Raw genomic sequence first — 27121 nt, 5'->3', positions numbered from 1 at the left:
GTTGGGCTTGCTTCTGCTGGCAGGCTGCTTTGAGATCCCTGATGAAAGGATTGCTGTAAACGCAAAGGATCATTGTTGTTGAGCAATCTCTTCTGTTCACAGCGAGCTATCAAGCAAGCTGCAGGACTGCAACATCCTACTAAACCGTGAGCTATGCCTGCTGGCAGCAGGTTGCTGTGCAGAGCAGGACTGGAGCAAGAGGATCGCCCACACCCCATGCTCTCCTGCCCTTCACAGCCACCCCTCATAGCAACTCCTGCAGAAGGTGCCAGCCCATCGTTCAGTTGCAGTGTGGAGGAATGGCGGAGAAATTCTCATATGGATGAGCTGAACTCCTGTCACTCCTTTTGTTTTGTTTAAAAACAAAGCAAGGCGTTGCTTGGAGCAATAGTTGGAGTAAGCAGAGCACACATCTGGCTCAGCTTCACTCAGCTTTTACAATGTTCTGCAGTCACAACAGCCTCATTTTTTTTGGACGTGGGTCACTGCTGCTGTTGGGCTGAATGAACTCAGTCAGGCATGGACCTCTGTGTGCCAGAGCACAGAAGCCCCTCAGTCTGGGGCGGGGGGGGAGTGGGAGGCTGGAGGTGCTGGAGAGACAGGCGGTACGTTTGGATATACACAAGGCAGCTTCTGTTCCCCTTAATTTTGGAACAGTCATTAAATTGTGACCTTCTGCACTCCAGGCAGCAGCCAGCAGTCCAGGGGCCTGCTTGTTTCTGGCCACATCTCGGGCGTGTGATGCCTTTGGCAATGCGGGCCTGCACCAGCCTGGAGACCTGGCTGTGGGGGTGCTTGGTGGCACGCTGCAGGGAGAGGCCTCAACCTTCCAGGGGTGGGAGACCTGCATGGCTGGCTGCGTTCACTGCTTGCGCCTGTGGAGACCGCAGGAGGAGATAGCGTGGTAGCGGCAGCTGCCCCTGAAATTATTTGTGCACATGTTTAGTTCCAAAGGCTCCTGCACAGCTGGTTGGAGGTCACTGATAAGGATTTGCCAAGCAGTAAGAAGACAGGACAAGGTCAGGGGCTTTTCTGGTAGTAAGGCTGAGCGTGTTTAGCAAACACCATTATCTCCTGAATTGGGGTGAGAGATTTCATTGACAATGCAGGGGAGGTCTGGATGCTAGCAGAGGGCAGGAGAAATTTGCTTTACTGCTTTTGGCTGAGTTGAGAGTAATGTGGGAATGGCTGCTTCCTGTAAAACTGAGGACTTTCTTTGGGGAGCTGAGGGGCTGGGTGCAGAGGAACTGTGGGGCTTTTTCCTCTTGTGTCTGGTGACAGGGCTTCCCCGTCACTCCCAGGCTGTCGCTGATGCTCCGCTGTCCCCTCGCTGTGCAGCTGAAGGCAGCGCGTGGCCTTCAGAGCTGTGTCTCACCTGGGAACTGTGACCATCGGTAGAAGCTGAGGGCAGGGCACCCTCACATCAGATGCAGCTCTGAGTGCTACTTCTAGGAGCTCAGAGGATGGTGTTCCCAAAATCTTCGTTACAGGACAAAGGGTTCCTGACAGGGACTGTGAAGGGTGCTGTCTCTGTAGTGACCTGTTTCTGCCTCTGGTCTCTTGTCTGCCACTGCACGTACTGATCTTTAGTCCTTGCTGGCAGCAGCAACATGCTCACATCTGGGAAGTTTTGGAAGGTTTGAGGTGTTTGCTAACGCTCTGACTTTCAATTCCTGATGGCGGGAGCAGCAAAGCCCCTCACGCTCCCTGCCAGGACAGAGATGGGAGCACTTCTGGGGAGGCAAATCAGCATCTCTGTCTGCATAGACAGAGCAGGTCTGAGGATGCCTGCCTCTCTTCCAGGCCCATGGGTTCCTCCTCTGCTCTGCTCTGCTCCCAGCTACTTGCACTGCTGGTGGAGCCAGTACCGTGAGCAGTGCATTACCGTGCAGATAGCTGCCTCCAGGCAAAATGCTAATGCCCGGAGAGGTTGTAGATATCAGAGGTCTGAATTTAGTATCACCCTTTTTGTTAAAACCGCAAGTGTAAATTTTGAATTGCTTAACTATTCCCATAACCCTTCCTCCTTCCCCTTCCAGGCTGCTCTCCCTCTTGCCCACAGATTTCCTTCCCGTTTTTGCTCTGCTCTCACGTCAGGTGGCTGTGCTTCTATCTGCTCTCACTTTGCACCCCCCCCATCCTTCCACACCTTTGAGGAGGTGGAAGCTCTGGCAGGTCCTGGGGGAATGGTATAGGGACTATTTCTCCTCATGCTGAACACGTCCCTTCCAAGGTTATCAAGATGGCTAAAAGTGAATGAATACAAAAGTTAAACAAAAAAAAGAGGGGAAACCCCGCTTAGGCATAGGTTTCACTGAACTCAGTAAAGAAGAGTAGGAAAATTACTGACTCTTTGCTATAGAAACTGGACTGCCTTCCTTTAGCAGTCCTTGCCCACTTATGCCTCTTTGTACTCATTTATGCTGAGTGTTCTTACTTGTAAATTGCAGGTACAGGAAGAGGTTTTGTAGTGTCCAAGGGCTGCCTGAGTTCTCCAGGCCATACAGGCAGGGCTTGGTCAGCTCATTTTGGTCTGGAGATAACCTCTGGAGGCTGTTCCTCACTGGCAAATACAAGGTTTTCAGCTCTCTGAAGTATGGAATGATGAAGTCAGTCAGATGGGTTTTATTTTTCCTAATAGACCTGTGAGAGGCAGCCAGGCTGTGCAGAGACATTGACCCAGATTTTTGATCTGAAGGAGTGTTCTTTAGAGGTAAAGATGTTTCCAAATTGTGAGGCTGGTTTGCCGTTACAGTACTTCATTTTAAACTGTAAACAATGACTGTATTTTGTAGTCACTCTTCTCTTTTAGGTGAACGGCTGGTGCTCGTCAAACTGGCATTGGTGTTCAAGGACGACCAGTAACGGGCACATACACATTGCTTTCTCCAGGCACTTGCCACAGCAGAGGGAGTGTAGTTCCACCAAGGCTTCATGAGGTCCTCTTGTTTGTTGTCAAGGGGTATTTTTGTTAGCTTTCTGCTAGAAGCACTGCACTGGTCAGAGAAGTACTTTCAGGTCTAGCTGTCTGTGAGAGAATGAAGAGGAGCTGGCCTCTGAAAGCCAACCTGGCACTATCAAGTAGCTCATGTAGTGAGTAATTAAAAAAATAAAAATAAAAGCAGGAATGTTGGAGTAGGAGGAGAGTGTCGGAGATGCCGTGAGTGCTGCTCCTAGCCGCCTGTCGCGAGTGTGAGAAGGCGCAGGTAGCTCTCAGGAATGAAGCCCTGCAAGTCTGTGGCAATGACATACCCCCCTGCTAAGGATGAGCAGATGGTTCTGACAAGACTCCTCATATCTCTGTTTCTGACTAAGTCCATTGTTGGTTTTAATGAATAAATAAGTTATGTTTCAAACTGATGAACACCCTGCAGTCGGTTTCCCATTTTATTTTGTGATAAGCATGCTAAGGGATTTGGGCAAGCTGTAAAGGGCCTTCAGTGTACAATTTAAGGCGTAATTTAAAGTGGGAGGCATTTTTCAGAACTAGCATAAAAGTTTCTCTCACCTCCACCCCCAAAACAGAGATAATGTCTCCACAGACTAAGCAGTGTTATCTCTAAAACAAGACGGTGACTGCTGCAAGCATGGCTGGTAGTTCATTATCACAGTGAGGTAGTGCATATTATGAAACATAAAAATGTCTGTTAACTGTTTCACTGCTAATCCTTCTGGAGACAAAATATTACATTTGTGTTTGTCTATCCCACAACATGCGATTTCCTCCTCCTCTTTGAACACTGAAAGCTTACTTGTCCCATGCCCACCTGCTTACACTTCCAGGCTTGAGCCTTACATCTTTTGTAAAGCAGTTATGTGTTATGCAAAGGAGAGCATTTGCTATCCCCCAAATCAGGAAATGTGAGGCCTGCATACAAGAAGAGAAGATCAAGATCAAAATACTTCTTTCCAGGGACTGCCCGTAAAGCAGTGCAATTAATTTTTGTATTAAATTAACTAAAAATCTCCAGTTGAAGGGTAAACAAAATTTATCTACTGATACGGGGTGATGGCAAAGACCTTGGTGAGTTCATTGCAGAGTACGGTTTGTCTTGCAGTAGATGGAGTAGGGTTAAAAAAGGACGGAGTAGAATTAGAAAAATCCAGGACTAAAAGCCCTTATAAACCATTAAGCAGAAAAACTTTTTTTTTCCCCCCTCAAATACTGGACAGCTATTGCTATTTTCTGTGCTTCAGAGATGCAGAAAAAGGAAGCCGTAGTAGCCTTCAGACAGGCTTTTATGAGTCTAAAGGCCAAAAGTAATGTCTGGCACAGATTATTTCACTGGGCTAAAGGGGAAATAAATTCCCTCTGAGGCAAGGAATTCAATTTACCATTTCCTTAATGCTCTTGGTGCAATTGTGAGAGTGAGAGCAAGCTCTGGTTTGTGGTGCTACAGAGGCTTTATCAGTCTCAAATCTTGGCAGGACAGACCAGACTGGTTGTCGATTGCAGGGGATAGTGCTTTTCCTGCCCATCAGAAAGAACAGAAAGGAATTGACTTTCCAGCACAAAGGACTTGCCCGAAGTTTCAGTCAGTCTTTTCTCTGTTCAAGTATGCGAGACTTGTGCTGTGATGCTTGTTGTCTATCTTTCCCTCTTTTGTGGAGGGAATGTCCCTCCATTTTCCTAAGATAAAGGTGATTGCTGGTTTCTGCTTGTTTTCCAGAACTCAATTCAGCTGAGATGTGAGTGACTCTGGTAGGTCAAGGGAAGACATGCGAAGGGCCTCTTGCTGAAGAGAGGTACTTCAGGAGCCTCACTGCTAACATCACCAGAGGTCTCACTATTTCTCTTTCTACACATTGTGTGCCCACTTCACTATAACAACGATCTTCCCACAGCTGCTCTCACTATTCTGACCTTTAACTCTTACTGAGCTCATGGGGGTGTATTAATGACTCCGTGTGACACCTCAGGTTTAACACTGATGGGAAAATCTGTAAAATAAGTAACTGAATGCTTCCAATGGTAACAGCTTCTGCATGTGATTACTTGTTTGGCTGCATTGGCAGAAGCTTTAGCTGCTAACTCAGCAGACTGTGAGTAGACAGTATCATCTTTTCAGTTCATTCTGGCTGCAGTTCAGGCTGTTAATAATAATCTAGAGGGCTATGTAAGGCTTGGATCATGGCTATCAGGAACCTTGACATACAGGTACAGGTCTCTTGACATACAGGTACAGGAGGCGAGATCATGGAGATTATCCTGCTGACAGCTCCCTAACAGCCATGAGTGGCAGGCATTTGCAGCAGAGACCAATACCAAATCCATTATTTATTAGGGCATTACTTAGGATTCAGAATGGGTGTATTTATTTGGAGTAAAGTGTGAACATCTTGATTACTATTTTAGCAAGTTTAGTCGTCAGAGTCAGTGCTATGGGGATGCTTTGTTTTTAAAATGGGAACAAAATATTCCCTAAAACCTAAACATTGGGCCATGCTGTTATCCTTTTTCCTTAACACTTACGACAGCATTGAGAGAACGGTCTGGCCAAGCCGACAGGCAGCCAAGTATAATTTATGACTTATTTTAAACTGATTTGTTGACTTCTTGAAAGGCTCTGTCAAAAAGAACAGTCCCCTGAGTCCTAACAAATGATAACAGTTGTGTGGCGTCAGTGCTGAAAAACTCTTGGATAACAGTGAACCCATCCTGAGAAATCCTTTTAAAGCGCCTGAAAATTGTGCTGTCTAAAAATAAATAGGGCTAATGCTATTGTTTGGTAGTTCATTTTGGTTTCCTTAATGCCTTGTACAATTTATTTTCCACTGATAGGAATATTCCCTTAGAAGCATGAAAACAAATCTCCATATGCCCAGTAATAAAAAAAACCACACAGCGTTCACATAAGATGCTGCTAACAAGGACGTGTTCTGTCTCATCTATGTGCAATGTTGAATTTGCAAGTGACATCACTATGTCTGCATGTGCATCAGTGTGGCGGACAGCAGGAAAGACCCGAGATGTGTATCAGCTGTACTTCTCATTGCAGTGTCTCACTTAAGTACAGACATAGCATAAAGGGCAGCCTCAGTGCCCCGCCAGGGTCTGCGTCATTCAAAGCTTCCTCGCCCTAGGGCAAGGCAGACATGCCCTGCTGTTCACATTAGGCTGCTGCCTATGAGGAGCTTACAGCCACAGTGCCTTGGCTCTCCTGTCGCTGTCCTTGCACCTGCCCTGCAAATGCTTCCACGCTCATCCTTGTCCTTACTGTGAGAACAGTGAACGACAGCTGTAGAAGAGCATCTGTTTTCTCTCTATTTTTAACAGTAATTTAGTTATATTCAATACTTTTGTTTCACCGAGCTAAGTTTTTCCTAGTGGAAATACAGTGCTTCAGGCAGAATATTTTCCTCTAAAATCTTGGTAAGCTTTATAGGCTTTTTCTTACCTCTCCCCCAGCCTTTTTGGACCAACATCCCTGATTTAGAGTGCTGCAGCTTTGCAGGTCTTTGTTGTCCTGGATGTTTTCCTGTTGGTCTTATTTGAAATTGCCAAATATTATGCTGGTGAAATTCTAGCTTACAGTTAAACAGATAAAACAATGTCACAGCACGAACTATAAATATGTCCTTGTCTGATCACATAACAATGAGTGAGTCTGTGAGTGACAGTTCAGATCTGGTTTCCTTCCACCACCGTGGGAAAAGGAAGCTGCTCCTGTGGTTGGGCAGCCATGATTGCTTCCTGCATCTGGGTGGTGGAGCAGGGCAAGCCCCTCCTTGGCCCTGCAGCATGGCATGGCTGCAGTGCCAGGGATTTCACACCCTGCCAGCCCCACTGGGCTAGAAGGGACCAGCCCCTGCTCGAGGCTTCTGCAGGATTAAAAATGTGGCAGGGAAGGAGGACAAACTCTTGCAAACTGCTGGGAATGCTTGTCCAGGAGGTCAGTCCAAGGTCCTGATACAAGCTCAAGCAAAGCATCTTCACATCCTTGGGGGTGCTTTTGCAGGCCTCTGTGGCCTTCACAAGGGTGTCTGCCAGAACATGGCTTGGGTATTTGTGAAAATGTGAGGGCATAATAGTATTAGAAACAGCATGACTCTTGTTTCTTCTTTCTAGGAAAAAAAAACCAACGCACCAAAAGAGCAAAAAAACTCATAACAAAAATCCAGTCCATTTTGATGCAAGAATAAAAGTGTTTTAAGGCAGAATATCTGTTTTATATGAATCCTTGTGGAGAACTCCTGATGTTAACTAATGAGCCAAGACTGGAACCATTAACACAAGCAGGACTTCTGTCATTTACTTCAGGCTGAGCAGGTTTTGATATACGTCATAATTACTGTAATTTTCTTTTACCATCTAAACAGTGAAAGTGCTGTGCAGCCCACACAGTTAGGTTCTTGTTTTCTGTGAGCAAAGCAGCTCCTGCTTATTTTATTGGTAGGTGCAGCTGGGTAGGAAGAATTTTGAGCAGTTAGACTTCACTAAAACAGAAAAAAACAATGGATTTTGGGCCCACAAAGAATAGTTAGTGTTGGTTTGCTTTTTTTTTTTTTTTCCTTTCCCCCTCTCTTAGAGGTATAACTATTGTATTTTTTTTTTCTTCTTCTTCTCAGGGCTATTTCTTGTCAGTTCACATTCCACAACTAATAAGGAAGATATTATATTATACGTGTGGCTGTAAGAGAGTGGCAATACAAATTACAGTCTGGGAGTCTATATTTCATTGTCTCTCACCAATACCATATTAGATCTGCATAGATTGGAAGTAAAAATATTGTAACAAACTTTGAAAACATTCTTGTAATTACCAGCCCCACAAACTGAACTTGACCTTAGGGATGTCAAACCCTGTTTCTGGCCTAAGCATTTATAATGATAAAAATCCTATTAGAATTTAATGTCTTTTGGTGATGCAAGAATCAGTTCAAAGCTGTTTCACCTGTTACAGCTTGTGGAAGCAATGAAGTAATGTAGAGGCTCTTCATTATCATTAAAAACACTACTCTGATTCGCAACTGCCATTTTATGGAGGAGTACTCAATACCTGGAGTTGTGGAATTGGGTTTTTGAACGCGTTCCTCCCTTGTTCCCTTATTACTGAAGCTGGCACAGAAGCACAGGCACAGGGAAGCATCTCCTATGACGACCCACTGGAAAAGCAGGGCTAGGAAGGCACCGGGCTCGCAGGGCACCCTCTGCACGCAGGATGTTTTTAAGCACATTTTTCTAACCTGTACCCGGTTAAACTTGTTTGGAAGAGCCTCGCTGGGCCAGAACAGCAGCCTTCCAGTCAGCTGCTGGCCTTAATTATCTCCTCAGTTCTGCGTCATGTAGCAAAGGTTAAAGCATACCGACAGCTCATCAGATTGACTTTTTAATCTTTGTTTTGAAAACAAAAAATCTCTTTAATTTAAGCGGCAGATAATGGTTTTGTCAGGCGTGAGCGGGGCACATCTCACTCGGGTACCACCGCGCTGCTGGAGCTCGGCGGGGACCGCGGCAGGGCTCGTGGCGAGAGACGGGGCAGATCCGCGAGCGTCTGTTAAAGGGAAAACGCGAGGTTCGAGGCGGACGTAGAGCCTCAGCCCCTCACCGGCCTCACCCCCATCCCAACATGGCGGAGCCCCCAACGGCCCGCGCGCACAGCGCCGCCCCTCCTCGCGGCGGTGCCCCTCTTTACCTTCCCGGAGGCCCGCCTCTATGGTCAGGGGCGCGGCGGGGGCGGGGCGCGAGGGGTGGCGCGCGGCGCCCCGGGCCGGCGGTTGGAGCGAGTCCCCTTTGTGTCTGGCGCGAGGCGCGGCCGTCGGTGTCGACGGGCGGGAGGGGGCGCGAGCCGCGGCGGGGCGGCGGGCTCTGCGGCCCTCGGCCGGCGGAGGGCACGGGAAGGAGGCGGCGCGGGACCGCCCCTCGCTGGCCAGCCCGGCGTCGGGGAAGGCGCCGGCGGCGCGGAGGGACCGAGCCGCTCCCCGCCCCGCGGGCACGGCCGCGCCCGGCCCCGCTCGAAGCTGAGAGAGGCCGGCCGGGCCGGCGCTGAAGCGGCTCGCGGAGCGCTGAGGAGAAGGAAGAGGAGGAGAAGAGCCGTTCTCCAGCGCAGGGGAAGAACCTCCGCGGAACGCGGCCGGGCGCCGGGGCCACCGAGGAGGGGCCTCGCTCCCGCCGCCCCGCGCCCCACCTCCGTCAGGGCGGCCGGGGGTGGCGTCGCCGCGGGGGCCGGGCTGCGGAGCCGGCTGGCGGCGGGCGGATGGGCCGGGGGGCGGCCGTAGCCCCCGCGCACGGAGCGCAGCCGGTCTCGTCCCCGGGCGCGTGAAGACGGCGGGGCCCTCCGCCGGGCGGCGGCCGGCTCTGCGCCCGCGGCCCTCGGAGCCGGGCGGCGTGAGGGGCTGCCGCGAGTGACAGCCGTCGCTTCCCGTCTGGATATGTTTCCTTCCCAACCCGGCTGCTTCTTCGATATCGTGAAGCTGCGTGGGAAATAAGCGCGTTCCCGAGGCGGGCGGCGGCGCGACGCCTTTCCCGGAGCCGGGCGGCGGCGGCCGGCGTCCTCCCCGGCGCCGCGGAGCCATGCGGACGGGCCGCCGCGAGGGAGTAGCAGCGCAGCCGGCGCCCCTCACCTGCCGTCCGCCCTCGCGGACCGAGCCGTGAGCCGAGAGCTCGCCGCGGCCGCCGGAAAACGGAGGAAATCGCTCTCGTCGGTGTCTTTATTTCCCGCTCCGCCTCGACCCCCGCGCCCCCAGGATGACGGCCTCGCTGCGGCGCCTCGTGCCGCTGCTCCCGCTCCTGCTCGCCGCCGCCGCCCCGCAGCCCGGCGCTGCGGTCGGTAAGTACCGTGCACGGCGTTCGGGCGCGGCGGGGCGCGGTCCGGCGGCGGCTCCGTGCGGGGTCCGTGCCGGGAGCCCGGGGAGGGCCGCGTGTCGGGGCGGCCGGCAGCGTGAATCTGCTTTATTTCTGCTTTATTGTGTAAATGAACCATTCGCGGTAGGGGTGCGCGTTCTGCGCGACTCCGCTTCTCTCGGCTTCTCGCTTCGGTATTTTTCCAAAATTGAAATAATCATCTCGTTTTGCATGCCGCGCCCTCGGTAAGGCAATGCGGGCGTTTTTAATATATATTTTAATCGCCGGCGGAGCTGCGCCGGTTGTGCTGTGAGATCCCTGGGCACAGCCATTTTTAATTTTATCGGCATCCGTGCTCTTAGGGCCTGGAGCGTGTGCTGCAGCCCCGTGACAGACCGATCACTAGGTACGTTTGTTTCCTGGGGGCGATCTGAAGCAAACTGGCTGCTCCTATTGTCACTCGCTGTTGTAGGCCGGCAGCAGAAAGCGCTGATGAGGAACGCTGGAAGGTCTCGAAGAGAACTCTTGTTTTAAACAAGGAGGTGGAAGCGCTGTCCTTAGGCATATTTTTGGGTGCTCGGACCTGTTTTTAACTTTGCTCGGAGGCTTCGTGTTTGATACCTGAGATGTTTGATCCCGATATTGGAAGAGAGGTGCATTGGTCTCCCAGTTTTGGCTCTGCCCTGGTGACAGCTGAGCACGTTGGAGCTCCTCAAGTGCTCAGTGGGCACTGACATCAATGCCCTCAGAACCGGTAGTGTCTTTATTTCCCAGCTATTCTGGGAGACTCCTGCAACTTTCCTGTCATTTTACTAATCAGAATCCAATTTTGCAGGGCTCGGTGCTTCTCATGCTGTTTTCACAGCCTGTGTGTAGTTCACAAATGAATCCTTCCTCATAAGAAAATCGTGTTGGATAGGCAATTGGTTCATTGCTCTGACTGGACAGCCCCAGATTTCTTTGCTTCCTCTTCTTAAGAGGTCTTTTTCAGAAGGATACTAGCATGAAAAAACTGATGTTACCAGCATCATCCCTACCTGTGACTGTTCTTATTTTAGATTGATCTCTGTAGTGTCTGTGTTAGTTTTTTTGGGAGTGATTTTTCTTCAGGAAGAAGGGACCTCTGAAGGTCAGATGTCTTGGTATTTAAAGCACGCAGGAATCAAGAGTGCCCACTACCTAACCTTTCAAATGTAATAGCAGTGATTAAAAGAAGGGCAGGATTTCCCCCCCCTTGTCACGAACGCTTGGGCAGGCTGCTCACTGCTTTGCCGTGGTGAGGAAGAAGGGCGGTGAAGGAGCAAGCACGGCTCTGAGGCAGGCCCAGGGCTGGGCAGGTGCGGTACGAGCCTGTCCGCATGGTTCTGCCGGTTCACCTCCGTCCTGACCTGGCAGCAGTGTTCCTACATTTCAGTTCTGGTCTTGCCTTGTTATAAGGGTATTAATGATGTCCGCTTGTTTGGCTGTTTTTGAATAGAGACCCATTTTCCCATTGTGATTTATTCCTTAATTATGAAATTTTAACAATCCACATTATACAGAGTTCGGTCGTAATCCTCTGTAAGAGTAATTGCACCAATGATTTGAGCTTTACTTAAAGTAACTAATGGTTGATCTTAGGTTTACGCTGCATTTCAGGGAAAAAATGTCTATACATGGGGAAGCTACACTAATGTGTAATTCTGCCCTTTTATGTTCATGAAAGAGCCAACATTATTTCTTCTCTTCCCCTCCCCCCGGAGCATGAACTGTATGCTCACATCAGTGACAGTGCTGGTTCTGGCCTGGGAACCCTTTATTAATTGGGTCTTCTGATGGGTACCGTATCTTCACAGTACTTGGAACTGAGTGTTTATAAGTGCAAAATCATGACATCAGAAGGAAAGCATTTCTGTAATAGGTTTGTAGCTTTCTGCCTTGAGAAAATGTAGATCTCCTTCGGGAGAGCTCAGTGAAGACCTGAGCTTAGTGTGGTAGTCCTTCCTTCACACTGCTAGATAAGCATATAATGAAGAAGTGGATTCAGGTGGGGTTCTTTGCTTCTTTTTTTTCCTTTGGATGTTATTAGGAGAAAAATGCTGCTGGCTTTCTCTAGAAAATCCAGATCCTAACAAGCACCTGGTAGCTTTGTATTTAGATTATGTATTTTTCACTGCAGCCATTCTCTTAAAAAGGAGTGCATTTTACTTACGCTAGTTTTAGATAAAAGACTGAGGGATTTTAAACTATATTGAGGAAAAAAAAAGAGAAAGATTTGCACCACTTGATTCTTCATTTATCGAGTTACTTGAAATCCCTCTTTCTAAATCTGTTGTTTAGAGCTGTGAGACTTATTTATGCTCCCTTATATTAAGGAGGGTTTGGATGCATTAATTGTGAGGGTTGTGCCTAAGAGGTGGCTGGTAAACCTTTGAACTGTTCCACAATAGTGCTGAAGAATTTCATCTGGGTGTTCATATGAACTAGATATTAATCTTGTTCCATTTGCTTGCCTTATGTGATACACAGTACTAAACCACTATTCCTTCATTCTACATAGCCACACTAGACAGCATTCCTTTGTCTAATGTGTAAATGACTTGTGGAAAACACGAAGTAAGAATTAAAGCAAGTAGAATGTCTTTTTATCTTTGTGGGTCTTTCCCTTGTGCTTGTATATGTGTGGATCAAGATTTTCAGAGTGAAAAGAATTGCATAGATCGAAGGGGTGGTTTTTTTTTCCCCCCGGATGATTGTTTTAATTATTAATTAAAATGAGTGAACCAAAGCTGCTTTATCCTGTTCTGTCTTGCCAGTTGGAGCTACTGTAGTGTATCAACATAATTTGTTTGAAATATGAATTGTGTGACATGAGAAAGAACTCCTTTTGGCCATTCAACTCAGTTACTTTATCAGTGCTTTGAATTAGTAACTGACTTATCTTGCATATTAAACAGTTTTCTTAAATCTATCTGTTCTGCAGTGTCTACTTCTTGACTAGTGCTATAGCCATCATTAATGGCTCAGTCAGTTGTAATCTGAAAATCTTATTTACTTTTCTGTTTGGTTTGGGAGCTTTCTCAGGAGTCCTAGCATAGCAGCTGGACATGGGCTGTCGAAGTGAAGGACGCAAGTAGTGTGCTTGATGGAGGCACACAAGCACAGCCTGTGTGGCAGATTGGGGCTTCATAACTCTCCAGTTGTGTGGCTGAGTAAGCGCGGAATCGTGCGTGAACCCCTTCACCCCTCTGAGAAGAGCCTTTTTTCATTAGGCAAATCAGCCTGCGTGAACCTCTTTGAATATTTCAGCTACGCTGCCTCCAGTTCCTGGTCAAACCTGGGTATTTCTGTACTGTGCTGTGTGGTGTAGGCGTATCCTGTAAGGAAATGGGAGATACGCTGGCCAGATTGCTCAGGAGCCCAAATTTCAAGCCCTGAACCATTACACAAATATTTCAGTGCGGATGTTTTACCCTCAAAGAAACCTTGTGTAAACGCTGGCTGAATTGTCTGCCTGTTCTCTGATGCAGGAGGACAAGCTTTATTTTACAAGGGACAAAGATGGAAGTATTTCCAATAAGAAATACTCTCATAGTGAAGTGGCTGTTTTGATGACCCTTCTTTAGCACATATTACAAACTTCTCTTTAAAAAAATAATAAAATCATCTGTTGATTTTTTACATTGCTTTTTCATATCTCAGAATGTATTTGTCAGCAGTCTCAGTAGTCGCTGTCATAGTCTCCTTGGCAGATGTTCCCTTCCCTTGCATTTCTCACCAGAGGGAAGAGAGAGGTGATCTGTTAGGTTCTTCACAAATGCTTTATTCCCACCACAGAGTGATGGTTTCCTGTTGCAGGAGTTATATTGTGTTTGGGCTCAAAGTCCAGCCATGCCATGAGCGTGTGCTTTCATTTTCTGAGCAGACTGTGCGTAAGCAGGGCACAAAGTTCCATTCAGGACAGAATGTTTATGTCTGAATAAAACAGTCCTGATGATGCTGTGCATTCACTAGGACAGGAATCTGTGTGTAGCTTGCATGTAGTTGTTTTAATTTTGTTAAGCTTGTAGACTTGGTGATGCTACTGACTGCTTCAATTTCAACTGAAAAATAGTGCAATCAATTTCAACTGAAAAATAATGCAATAGAAGAACAGTTCTCCAAAGCAGAAGAACACTTTGAGTACTGAATATGGTTTAGTTGTTTTTTATGCCTTTGAAATGAGCCCACAGAAGTGTAAGGCTGGAAACAACTCTTGTATTCTACATGGTCTGGATGCATTGGTATAGATAACATTTGTCTAATTAGCATCTTCACTAAAGAGGGATTGCACAGACTGTCCTATTACTGTACTTGGTTGCCACGTGTTTTGTAATGCAACGGTAGTAGTTCCTCTTCCTTGCTCTGATAGAAGATTTTTAAAGATAGGTGATGTACCTGAACCTGCAGCATGCTGTACGCATGCGGGCAGTCAATTGCCAGAGAACAGCAGAGACCTGGTAAGTTGTTCATATGTCAGTGTAGTGTCTCAGAGTTAATTCTCATGGTCTGCAGAACTGGGAACTGGGCTGAGCAGTGGTGGGATCTGCTCAGGCAGGTCAGTTGGTGTGAGTGAAAGGAAGGAGCAGGTGGCAGGGCTGCAGAGGTTTGAAAGGATGAAAGGCTGAATTCGTTTTGCAACAGATGAGAACCAAGGTGTATCGGACAGAGATGCCTTGCATTTGTCAAACTTGCTGGGAGAATGCATGCCTGCAGTTGTGTAGGGGAAGGAAGTTTTTGCCCTGGGGAGAGGGAAAGAAAGCATAGTTGTAGGTAGCAGTTTTGAAGGCTTCTGGTGGCTGTTGAGAGAATGAATGAGACTTAGTCATTTAGATGCTGTCTTTATCCTCTTACCCTTCCCTCAACCTCATAAGCTTGGAAACCACAAGGTGTCTGGGAGGTGATTTTGTTCCAAGTCACTAGGGGCTTTCTGTTTTGTTCATTGCCTCCTTGGGTTTGTAGCAAATCACGTGTTGTGTTTGGGTTGTGAAGGTGTCCGTGCTCTGCATCTCTCAGTACTCTGTGTTTTTCTTTTGTCTTTTATTTCTCTGGAGACAGGAAGGGAAAAACTGGCAGTGTAGACACTGAAGACTCCTTTTCATGTCACTGCCATCTGCAGTCCCTTCTATTTCAATCAAACTCCTGAAGCTGCTGGCCAATTTCAACTGTATTTGGAAGACTCAAATAGTCTCTCAAGAGATTAATTTACTCCTGCTTTCACAAAAATTAGGGACTGAATTGAGGAAAGAACTTCAAGACAGAACTTTCCCAAGGGAGAGGTTGGGCAGCACTGAGCCCCTGCAAGTCCGTTTGCTTGAAGTTGGCTGTCCAGTCCAGTGCAGCGATGCCACACACCTGGCGGTGCTGTGCTTTGGAGCCGTTGCTGCACGCTTGGTCTTCCCTTGGGGTGCCGCAGGGGGACTGAGGGGCAGCTGGCAGTCGCTTCTGTGGGAGGGGTGCGTTGGGTAAGAAATGTGGAAGAAAGGGCATGTTTTTAGAAGTTAGATGTCTTTGGTCTACAGCTAGCAGAATGAGTTGTGTTTGGGACACTGTGTACTCAACACTTTAAGTAAACTTCCAAAACAATGCCCAAATCACTTTACTGCATGATTGACATCCATTTATGACTTCATGGTGTGTGTGAGTAACTTGCAGTTTATTGTGTGCATTGTTTTTTACCCTTTTAGTACTAGATTTGATTATCCTGTGTATACAGTCCTGAGTATACAGAACCCTTGTTTCAGACATTCCATACATTAAATGTACTACAGATTCTTATTATGACATCTTTTCAATGTTACTGTAATATATTTTTCCTGCAGACCCCTTGGATGCTTTTGTTATGTATTATACTTACTTGAATCTATGAAGAGCATTAGAAATAGTTGTATTATTTGTGTTAAGCAGATGTACTTGAAAGGCATTTAGTGTGACATGCATGATTGGAGTAAATGGCAAACAGTGACAAAGCCAATGGTACCGTGATCCTTTGCTCCAGGGTACTGACTGTTCTGGTCAAGTGGGCTACGTGATGCTAGCAAATTGCTGTGCGTTTAGCCGAACACTGGGACTGCATTTATTCTCTCTATTTTATATATGTTTATTCTATTTGAAGATGCAAGATTTTTTTTTTTTTGAAATGACTGAAAGTATAATCATAGGTCATATATATTAATTGGGTTCATTAAGTTATATATTAGAGAATGCAGCACTTAATTGATATTGCGGTGTTGGGGATTGGCAGTGTGGCGGTGTCACCTGAGAAGCTGCTCGTTCTTGGCCTTGAGTGAACTTCAGTCTGCTTGTCACGAAGGTCAGGTTCACCTGGCCTGAGCAGCCTTGGCATAGTTCAGTTACCAGAGGACTGAGTGGACATGCTCTGTTGCTTCTACTTTATCAGATTCCCTGTTTGACTTTGTTTCTCTTAAAAATAAAACATTCTATTTGTGCCACCAAAGCAGCGTGGGTCTGGATACTTGGAACAAAACTCATGGAGCATTATGGAACCCTAACTAGATTTTCCAATAATTTTCCAGAAAATGTGGCTGGTTGTGTTATTGCACAACTGTTTTATTTATTAATGAATGTATTAAGTAATTCCAATATTAGAGAGTTTTAGATACTTACATATTGTTATAGATACTTTAAAAAAATCTTCTTTTTATGAGTCAAGTTTTTTTTTTCTTTTAGGCATCTCAGTTTGGAAGCTCTTGTGTCCTTGTAACTTCTAAGTTGTGATAATCTTGGTGCAGGCCTAGCACGTATCTAGAGCACATACCCTGTGCTGCGAGCCTTACCAGTCATTTATTTAAACCTGAACCCCAGAAGTAACTTCTCTGTATCTATTTGCAGACAAGGGACTTCATACTTGAAGGTTATTTATTCATCATTACTGGTTCTCAAATATAAATTTTAATTATATTTAGTTGAGACTTGAAAGATTGGTAGAGCCAGTACTTGTAAGCTGAGGAAAGCTGAGATTGTAGCAGGAGAATTGTAGCACGTATCACTTTGGTTACGCTGTGGCACTGAAATATGTACACAAAGCAGGCACTTAGACCAGGAGCAATCTTTCCACATTAAAATAATTCTAGTTACAGAGAAGGATAAAAGGAACCCTATAATGAAGCTTGTCTAGATGCCATCACAGTGTGGGTTTTTTTTGCTTGCATGTTTAAAATTTTTTCTTCATTTCCAGCGGTAATCACCCAGGCCAGGGATCTGTAGCTGGAGCAGCTGCCATGATTGAAATAGACATACGTGCTCAGGTCTGCCATCTGAAGCGGGAGCCAAAGGCCTGCTGCCGTGCACGCGCGCCTGCCTCGCAGCGCTCGCTGCTGGGACTTCAGCAGGAGGCAGCTGAGAAGTGGAAGAACGTGTTCCAGTGCTCTGTGCTTCAGGGGCTGGGATGAGAGTCCGTGAATCTCAAGTGAAAAAGATGAGAAAAGAGTTTAATTTCTCTTAAATTGGGGGAAATTGTTTCTGATGCCCTGCGGCAGTATTTGAGTCTCTCTGTAAACTTTTTCTACACGATGCATAACAATGGCTGTTGGTAGTGTGTGTTCCCCCTGTGCCGTGAATGTGCACGTATGTGTTTAGTATGTGTATATATGTTCTTAAGTACTCCATATGCTGTCAAATTTCCAATCCTCTTCACTGCTGAAAACTAGTATTTTAATATTCAATATCAAGCAAATCAACTGTTTGCTTGATATTGCTAATTTCCAAAAATTCCTTAAAAGCAGTTTGTTTTGTGTGACTGTCTGGTAAACTTCACACTTAATAATTGCATCCAAGTTCTGTACAAGGATCTGTTAAGTAATTTCTCTTTTACTTTGAAAATAAATCTGGCTTAATTAAGTTTTAGTGAAATTTAGCTTGCAATAGTTAATGATGTTGCAGCTGAGCACAGTTATTTGGCCATGATTGTTTACATTAGTTAATCGTTTAAAATCTCACAGTGAATGTTTTTATTCCTTCATTTTTTTTCTGTACAAATATAGGAATAAGTGAGGAGTAGACTTTCTTCATTCCTATTATTTCCTGTCAGAGAAGTAGTTCTGCTATTGAAGCTGTCAGCAAATCTTGCTTCCCTTATTGTAAGAAGTTTTGGTGTGGAATGTTGGTGTGCAAAATAAAGAGAATTCTGGTTATTGTTTTATTTCCCTGGCTGCGGACTATGATACCACTTAAAGTTGAAGATGTAGCCTTAGGGCAGAGGGATATGGAATCCAAACATGACACAACGGACTAAATGAATCTTAAAAACGAGATGTGCAAGATAGAAATAATGGTACAAAAATATGATGTGAACAGTTTCATAGTTGCACAATGGGAATGCACAGATATGTTCTCCTCCCTTACCTGCGTGCCAAAAAAAAAAAAAAAAAAAAAAAAGCAGTGAGATGCTAAAATATTAAGGCACTTCTCATTATGGATATACTGGACTTGCAAGTGTATTTTGAGCAGGAGATGCTTCAATGAACTTATCAGAGGGAATGCATTACAAGAGATATTGAATTAGATCCCCCAGTCTTCTGGCAGTATATTCACACGTGATGCAAAATATAAATCAAACAGTGTCAACAGCCTTTAGCAAGGCTCCTATTTAAGCCAGTTAAGGTAATAAGAAATACTGACCTTTACTCTATCAGCCAGCTTGTCTGATGGATCTGATTACTGAAGGAAAAGTGAAAATCTGCATCTGAGTTCTACATTTACTCAGAAATTTATATATATGTTGCTCTTTTTATGCTCTAGTGATGTCAGTTAAGAACCTTTCAATTTTTTTTTTTTTTGGACGTTTTTGTGTTCCTGCTGATAACCAGAATCACTTTGGGACAGTGCAGTTCAGAAACATTGATTTATGTTTTTGGATGCTGAACATGCTGAGGTAATCCCACCCACTTTTTCAGGATTGCACTAAATACTTTCCTCGTTTGTATTTGCCACTAGTCCTTTGGACTTGAAAGGAGTTTTGGAGACCAGGCGCTCTAGTGCAGCTATTAGGAAACTCTGAGAAGTAAAGCTATTGCTGTATCCTTGCTTCTCCAGATAAAACTAGGCATGAGTCCTAACTGGATGTTTAATGGCATTATTCCAAGACAAGGTCCACGGTTTTGATATTATTTTCCTAAATTTGCCCACTCTTCCCTGCCCCCAGTGTTTTTATTGTCTTTTTGTTTGTTTTTTAAGGTAGATAGAATGAGCATATAGGGGTATATACCTTTATGTTACTGATGTTAATACGTTGTAACTAAATAGTTTTGAATAATTTAGGAGTGCCACATGCAAATAGTTATCACTTTGAGCTGAAGTACATAAATGAGAAATGAGTGAGGTATGCAATGGAATCTGATAGTAAATTCCTTTGTGGCAATTACATAAAGCTGTTACTTGCAGCATTTAATTGATAACACCAGAGCTTGCTTCAGTTCTGTTGAGGTGTGGGAATACGAGGTACAGAGAGAGGTAACTGCATTCCATCAAGTTTCAGTCTAGACAGGCATGAGGGCATCGTTCATTCTGTACCAAACAAGGAAAAGTAATAACCTTTAAAAAGTGACCTTGCAGTTAAAGAATGTGTGATGGTGGGTATGTGGAAAGGCAAGATTTCTGTGTGATCACCAGAAGTGTTCTTCCTGCAGTTAATGATCTTGACTTGAAAAGATGATATTTGGATTGTAATCCGTTGGTTTCTTGCCATTTCATAGAGCTGCTGATTTTTGCAATAAGTGATTTAATGAAGTGCTGCAGAGTTAATTATATTCCGTTGAAGGGAAAGGTTGATATCTAGTTGGGTGGCAGGAAGTTCACAGTACAATGTTATAGCTAAAGGTATCAGGAAACAGTATTAAAGATTCATTTCCCTTTTGTAATTGAAGAGTAGTAGAGTGAACTTTGACTTTTTATAACAAGATTTCTAAGGAAATGGCTTTTTTTTTTTTTTTTTTTGATAGGATGCATATAAACTTCTAAGACATATCAAAACTGGGAGGTAAGATGTGATGCAGCACAGAGCTGAACCCAGTTTAATTAGTTCTGTTGGACTTGTTAACTTGGCTCCTATATAGAGCCTATTACTGGGGAGGACTCTTGGGAAAGGAGCATAGTGGAGCTATCAGGAAAGTGTGGAAAGACATTGCCCGGTGATATTTAGGCATCCAGTGAGCAGCAGATGCCCTGGTCTGGTATTAGATATGGAGGTTGGTGGCTCTGCCTGGTGCAGGGGGGTTGAAGCTTGATGATCTTTGATGAGGTCCCTTCCAACCCAAGCCATTGTATGATAACCAAGGAGGCATGAGCTATGGGATTCACCTTGTCAGTCTGAGAACAAATGTTAAGAGGTTGTGAGCAAAGAGTTGTCAAGGAATGGGATCAGTTAAGATGGAAGCAAAATAATTTGCCAGATGCTTTGCTTTGATCACCTCTGTGCACACTCCTGATTTGTAGTGCGTGAAAGAAGTTGTAGGTGTGCGTGTGCAAAGTTGCTGCAGAATACTTGATATACTGCAAATACCCACTGGAATTTAATGTTTTATCTTATCTGGTGTGGAACGTATTGTTTGTTCTCCCTTGTCAGTTGTTTTGCTGGAATAAAGGTTATTATATAACAAAGATAATTCCCCTGCAATTTAAGGTGCAAGTGTAGCACTTAAGGAAGGGGAGTGGTAAATACTGTATTTAGAACAGGAAAAACATCACTCTATAGTTTGTTTTCAGTACCAAAACCTTAATTACTTAGAAGCAGTGCTTTAAAAACAAACGAGCTCAATCATAAAGAAGTAGTTATTAGAACTATCTGTCTAGCCTTAATTCAGCTGCATGATGCGTGTGATACGTTCTATGAAATGTTTTTCTCTATGGGTCCTCTGCCTCATTTGGTGGGAAAAGAAGTAATTTTAGGTTCCTGCAGAGAATTAAACTCTTGTAGTTATAGACCTTGCTTGTCTCTTACCCGTGGATGCTATTTCCCCCAGTTTGGAGGTGATTCTTTACATGTGCTTCTTCCCTGGTATTCTCCCTTCTTCATTTTCACTTATTCCCCTTATTTCAGTTATTTTGAAAGACATTTTAAAAATTGAACATTGCTGTTTTATGCTTTTCTTTGCTGCAATGAAAAGAAACAAGCTGTATCATGTTACTAAAAAGAGATCTTTGATAAGTGCTCAGGTCAACAGGGATGCATAAAGGAAGTGCAAAAGACTGAAGTTTATTCTTCCCCTAAGGAATGCTCAGCTTCCTTGACTCTTCTGGTATGCTTTCTAAAAGTGGGTCATTCTCTTTCTCTGTCTTTTTTTATTATCTAGCAGAGCGCAAACTATGAGAATCTTGATTAGCAGATAACACAGATAACAGATCCTCTGTGAATGCGTCGTTTGCTGGGGGGAGATGCGGTGGGGTGATCTGCAGAAAAGAAGGTAGATGAGAGGCAGCATAGGACAGTCGTTGCCTAAGTTAACTTGGCTCGTTTCTTTTGAGAGGTGGCTCATCTACTGAACTTTAAAGGTGCATGTGCTTGAGTAAGTGATTGAGGAAGTGCTCTCAGATGCATATATTTAAGTAATGAATTCAAAAGAATCACGTGAAGCTTAGGTTAGGATTGCAGGGGGAGGGAGGGAGCCAGCTGGGATAAAAATTTTTGAAGCACTCTTCAGATCATTAGGAATTGTAAGGGTTCTATGCCATAGAATTCCTAACAATTTCTCTTGCAGTGCATTAATCAGAACATTCAAGGATACTTGAAAGGCAAGCTGATAGTTTATTTTTTCTGCTATATGTAGGAAAAAAAAAAAAAAGTGTTTTTAACTACTGAATATGTGGGAGAAATAGGGTGACAGTTCCAGAAAAAAGAGCGTAATTATCCTGTTTTGGAGATGGTCTACTCGTGAATGAGGTGGCAGATTGAAATGGCACTGGATACCTTTCCTTCATAGTTCTGCTAAAGTCATTTTGAGTTCTCATCTTTGTCTTCACATGTGTATTATGTAAGACTAATGAGATCAAGCTTTGGAAGCTAGCTTAGAACTGGAGCAGCCTTTGCTTGCTCTGCCCTTCCTATCCTTCCGGTTTCTATTCACCAAATGTATACAAATGTGAACACAAAGACCCTCTTCATCTCACAAGTCTTTGTTTGAAGACAAAGATAGAATTCCATAGACATTCTTTCTTCCCTCCATACCTGCCACACACTAGCATTTACCCAGCTCTGTTCAGAAGTGAGGAAAACTTGTTTTAGTTCATGACAATAAAATTTACTGACGCTAAAATAAATGGTCAGCATTAACTAGGTTTCTTGCAATGATATTCACAGAGAAAAGCTTTTAGATTCCTCTTTCATGATGGACAAAATATTTGGCTTTGATTATCAACTGATAATTCATATTGCTTATGACTTGTGTATGATGGTGCATACAGATTCTCATGTTTGAGTTGACTTGTCTCAAGTGTAAGAGATCACACCAAGTGGCAATGCTTAAGCAAAGGGTAGAAATGTTTGTGTGAGGTCTGTACCTCCTTTGTTCATACTGGTAGGAGCAGTGGCAGTGTGAGTCTGTCAGGAGCTGACTGGCCTGGTGGTTCATGCTCAGGCCTTCCCTAATTCAGGATTGCTATTTCTGTATGGAACAGAAATAGATGCATTCAAAAGTAAAGCTGACTGCTGCCCTTTAAGGCAGAAGTTGGTTTTCAGGTAGTATTCGGCTTTTGCAATGGGTTGTTGCCAGCAAGCCCAGATTCTTCGTAAAAGCAGAGGGAAAAGGAAATAGTAGCCAGATGAAGAGAGGAAATGGGAGCCTCCCTCAAGTGCAGCCACTAAGCTAAAGAGTTAAAAATAACTTCTTTTATTTTGTAAGCAATTGTCTACGTTACATAAACATTGTTGTTTCTTGGAAGTTGGAGGCGACTCTCCTTCCCTGGATTTTCTTTTCTGAAATGCCAGTTGTGTTTTGAGAACTTGTTCTACACATAACACCAACTATTGCAGTACAGATATAGGTATGTATTAAGCACTGAGGCTCAACTGTTACTGTAATGAGAAAAAGCAGCAGAGTGCTTAAAAAGGGTATGGATAAAGGTGGGAGGAGGAGCACAGTCAGATGAAGTACCTATCTGATAAGCGTTCTGCAGGGACATATCTTAGGTTTGCTGGCTACAGCTCCCCTGTCATCTACGTCACCATTTGGGATTTCTTTAATTATGATCCCAAACTGGTGGTTGTTTTTGATACTTCTCATAACTGAAAGTCAATTGTGAAAAATTACTTACTACAACTACAGCTATGGAGAGAGGTGAAAAGCTGTAAAACATTCAACCACTAGAGATACCAACTTCAAATGAAACTTTGGCTTTAGAAATTTTGCAACCACATTTATTAATTTCTTACCACTGTTAACTACTCTGTTTCTATTCTATACACATAGTTCAAAACCAGAAAATGTTTTCATTTGAAATATATTGTTTTATGTTTCTGCTCTTTGAATTCTGCTGTTAAACTGAAGTTGTCATGATCATTCCTGACCTCTCAATTTTATCTACTTGTAACTCCAAGCAGTCCACAGAATCCAAATATCTGTTGTTTTCTATAATCCATTTATTTTCTGTCAACTGAGCTGTTCCCATGAAGTTTAGTAAACAACTGAACAAATGACCAAGTAGTTTTCTTGGTAGTGTGTGCAGTTGTCCAATTCTGTAAATATATTAATGATGCAGCAAAAAAGGTGTATATTTGGAAGGCACGTGGTAGATGTTCCTTATTTTAGATGAAAGTGAATTTCTAATATTGAGCTGCTTCTCCTTCTAAATTGGGAAATCCAAGTGTCTGTACTCAGACACGCTTTCGTTTCCATGTTCTCAAAGCTACAGTAAGCTGAGAAAGTTCCTGTGTATTCTTTTATTTGCTTTCCTTTTGATACTGAGTGTCCTTGGTTTTCATTGCAATTCATTCATAACAAAGAAGGGTAGGGATGTGCACACTTAGCTGAAAATTCATTACTCTTATTTCCTTTCTTCATCTTTTTATATTACCGTTATGTTTCTTCCCTTTTTTTCCAGTCAGATGTTCTTCAAGTGCCTGTTCTGTCTGTAGGAGAGTGAAGTGGTAACCTGAGCCTCAGTGTCCTTCAATTATGGTGCTAGAATGTTTTGGTGTCTAATACTGGTACATGTGCAGTATGTCTTCAGTGAAGTTGTTAGGAAATGCCTAGGCACAAAGAACTTTTCAACAAGCATACAAAACCCTGAGAACATTTTGTTAAGCTGTTCATTTTTCACATCTGAAGTAGTGAATCGTTTAATGTGTGAGAGTCTGGTGGGCTCAATGTATATGTTGTAGAACTCATTTGTAAGTATTGGTGTTGTATTACTTAGTGAAAAATATTAATGAAAAACAGCTGTGAACTTGAGGAATCAATGAGATTTTTGTTGCTTGCACTTCTTTTCCTTCCTTCTTTTCTCCCTTAGCTTTTCCCCATTGCTATTCTGCATTGTGGCTGTCCTCTGACAAAGAAAGGTAAGCCCTAGAGACAAGCAGTGTTTCAGTTCAAGGTGGCAGTTAACCAACAGTAAACGGTGAGCTTGTCCTGCTTTTGGAAGAGTCTTGGCATGCATTAGGTATTTCTCCACTTGAAATGCTCTGATTTGCCACACTCCGATGACAGTGCGTAATACCAACTCTCCTTAATGGACCATCTGATACTTAGTAATTTTCTTCTGGTGACTGTGTTAATAAACACACTGTTAACATTTGTTGTGTGGGAATCAATAAAACTAGATTACATGGGTTTACTCAGATTTTGCCATTTTTCATTTGAAAGATAAAGCCCTGCTGAGGATAGGCACTTTATTTTAATGAAGTGTCTGTAAACTTTTGTCTTCTTTAAAACAAATATTTCTTGCTACTTCTATCCCCGTGAATGCTGAAGAATAGTAAAGTTCTTAGTCTGAATTATTCTGAGTGTCAGACAACTTGCAGTGGTGATATGCCAGTGAGATAGGGCTGTGTTATCTTCTTATTTTTCTGATTAGGAACGAAGGCACAGAAGGTAGCTTGCCTCAAATCACCTTTGGTTGTCTTTGGTGGAACACTGACTTGAGTTCTGTGCTTGTGCTCAACTACTGTAACTATTGGGTAGTTCTTAATATTCCTGGGCTCCGCCCAAATGATTTCACTCTATGGGACAAGAATTTCTTTTGGTTCCAGTTTGAAAAATGCTGTTAATCTTGATGGGAGATTGGTTCTGTAAATGTGCACTGCTGGAAACTTCAGAGTCCACGTGCATTTTCACAGCCTTTTTCTCTTGAAGAGTTGCACCTTCTCTGTAATGCTGATTCTCCATAGATCATATTGAATACTTCATCGGTATCTTTGGATGAATTAGAGGAGCCTTTGAGGTTTTTAAAGTTTTGAGTCTTAATACTGCTCAGTACTGAGAAAGAACCCACAAAGGGTCTGAAGGAAGATGAATAAAAATACTATGAAGTCAGTTTTACAGGCTTTCTTTCTTCCAAGTACCATGGTGAGAGCTGCCTTCAATAAGGGTGTGGAAGCAATTAATTAAAAAAGAGTAGGGGGAAAACAAAGAGCCTTATGTTGAAAACTAGCTATCATTAAATGGAAAACAAACAAACAACAACAACAAAAAGCTGTCTTGCATGTTTTGAACCTAGCTGTTTATTTCTTACCATTTCTTAATGTAATATTTATTTTATTTATAATATTTATTTTCCTGAGCAGAATGTTATGGCCAGAATCACATCTGTGCCTTCTCTCTTTTTCACTTGCCTCCCTTACTTGAGCCTGCTTCTTTGAGCAGTAGCATCACTGCTGCTTTCTCCCTTGGCTGTCTTCTCTCTGGTTTCCACATATCAGTATTCTTAATGTTTTCGTTTCTTTCTATTTTGTGTGCTTCCTTAGCAAGAGCAAGGAGCATAGGAGAGAATCTTGTTTTTATTCCAGTTTTACCAGAGTAGGTGCTTGGCTGTGGGAGGAGGGCCTGAAAGATGAGTTCATCTCATCTTGTTTGTAATGCAGCTGAGCATATTTTTACCTGCTATGGAAGCAGCGTGTGCACAACTGAAAGGCTGTAAAGCATGTCCAGTGCTGCCGGTTTGTGAAAAATTGGGTTTCCAAACTGACAGCATCTTCTGAAGTTTTTCAGAGGCCTATAATTTTGGTACTTGGTGAAGAAAGTGAGCAGTCCTCCCTCTGTTCCCCTTCCACTTCCCCCAAAGAAAAAAAGAGCCAGCCACAAACCAACCAGAGGCCACACCCTTGGGATGAGGCGGCCTGTCTGCCACATCTTAAATTCTGCTCCAGCTCTTCCAGTTTTAGAATCTGTCAACAAAATACTTGCAACAAGTATTTTAATATGGACTTCACAAGCTATTTTTTTCTAGCCATACTCTAGCAGACGTGACAGAAGCATTTTAACTGAATCTGTTTTGGACTTTTAAGTAAAATAAGAGCAAAACACCTGCTGTGTGCAATCGTTGACCACAATGATAATTTAGTAAATGTCTTAAGCAACTGAAAAATAGAGTTCTTCGAAGATGTGTCAGAAACCTCAATTACAGGTGGAGTTCCAGGCTTGGTTATAATAAATATTCTCCCCTCTCAATTTAAATTTAAAAGTAAGTGAATGTAAATAAAATCAATCCAACTGTCCTTCAATGCCATCCTTAGTTGGCTAATATTAAAAAGATGGTTAATAGCGCAATTAGTTTAGAAGAGATGCTAAAACTTGAATTTCAGGTTATGTATACAAACATTCTGAGATGAAATAAAGTGAAGATGAACTGGAACAGGAATACCTGTGGTGATGGTCAGTTTAAGAAAACCAAATCATGATAAAAAACCAACAACAAATCATTTGTTATTGCAAATATTCATAAACTGTTCAACCTGAATGCCTTCCAGTGTTTTGCAGTTTTGGTGAAAACACTCTTTCTGTTCGAATTTGTTTTTGAAATGATATAAAAGTAATTAAAAATGCAGCATTTGGTAAAACGATTTCACTGGGATTGCAGGGAAAAATCACTAACTCCTGGCAAAGTGTTTGTGAAGATGATGAGTGCTGGCATTACTTAAAGAGGCTGAATTCATGGCACGCTTGCTCTGCAGTTTGCTCCCGCTTTGGACATTCTCAGAAGCTGCTGGCTGGGGACGTTTGTATCCCAGTGGCTGTGCCCCACCTTACTTTCTCCTCTGTAGGCGGAGAGATTTCTACTCTCTGAATGTTTTTAATGGATCCATTCACATGCAGAGCATGGATTTCTTCAGAGCTGCAGTGCTCTGGGTCTTTGGGGGACACTTTCAAATAA

General features: G+C 43.7%; 1 protein-coding gene across 1 annotated transcript in view; it reads left to right on the top strand.

Moving 5' to 3' along the window:
• Positions 1–9688: 9688 nt before the first annotated feature.
• The window catches only part of BMPR2 (bone morphogenetic protein receptor type 2), a gene marked incomplete at both ends in the record, with an annotated part of 95289 nt that continues 77856 nt past the window's right edge, over positions 9689–27121 (top strand). Inside the window, one exon of the mRNA XM_079539173.1 lies at positions 9689–9770. Coding sequence (XP_079395299.1) covers positions 9689–9770 — 82 coding nt within the window. The remainder of the gene's footprint in view (positions 9771–27121) is intronic.

Source organism: Tetrao urogallus, assembly GCF_951394365.1.
Source record: "Tetrao urogallus genome assembly, chromosome: 8".
Taxonomy (NCBI): Eukaryota; Metazoa; Chordata; class Aves; order Galliformes; family Phasianidae; genus Tetrao; species Tetrao urogallus.
Note: the sequence above shows the minus strand (reverse complement) of the source record. Positions and strands in the feature narration are given on the sequence as shown.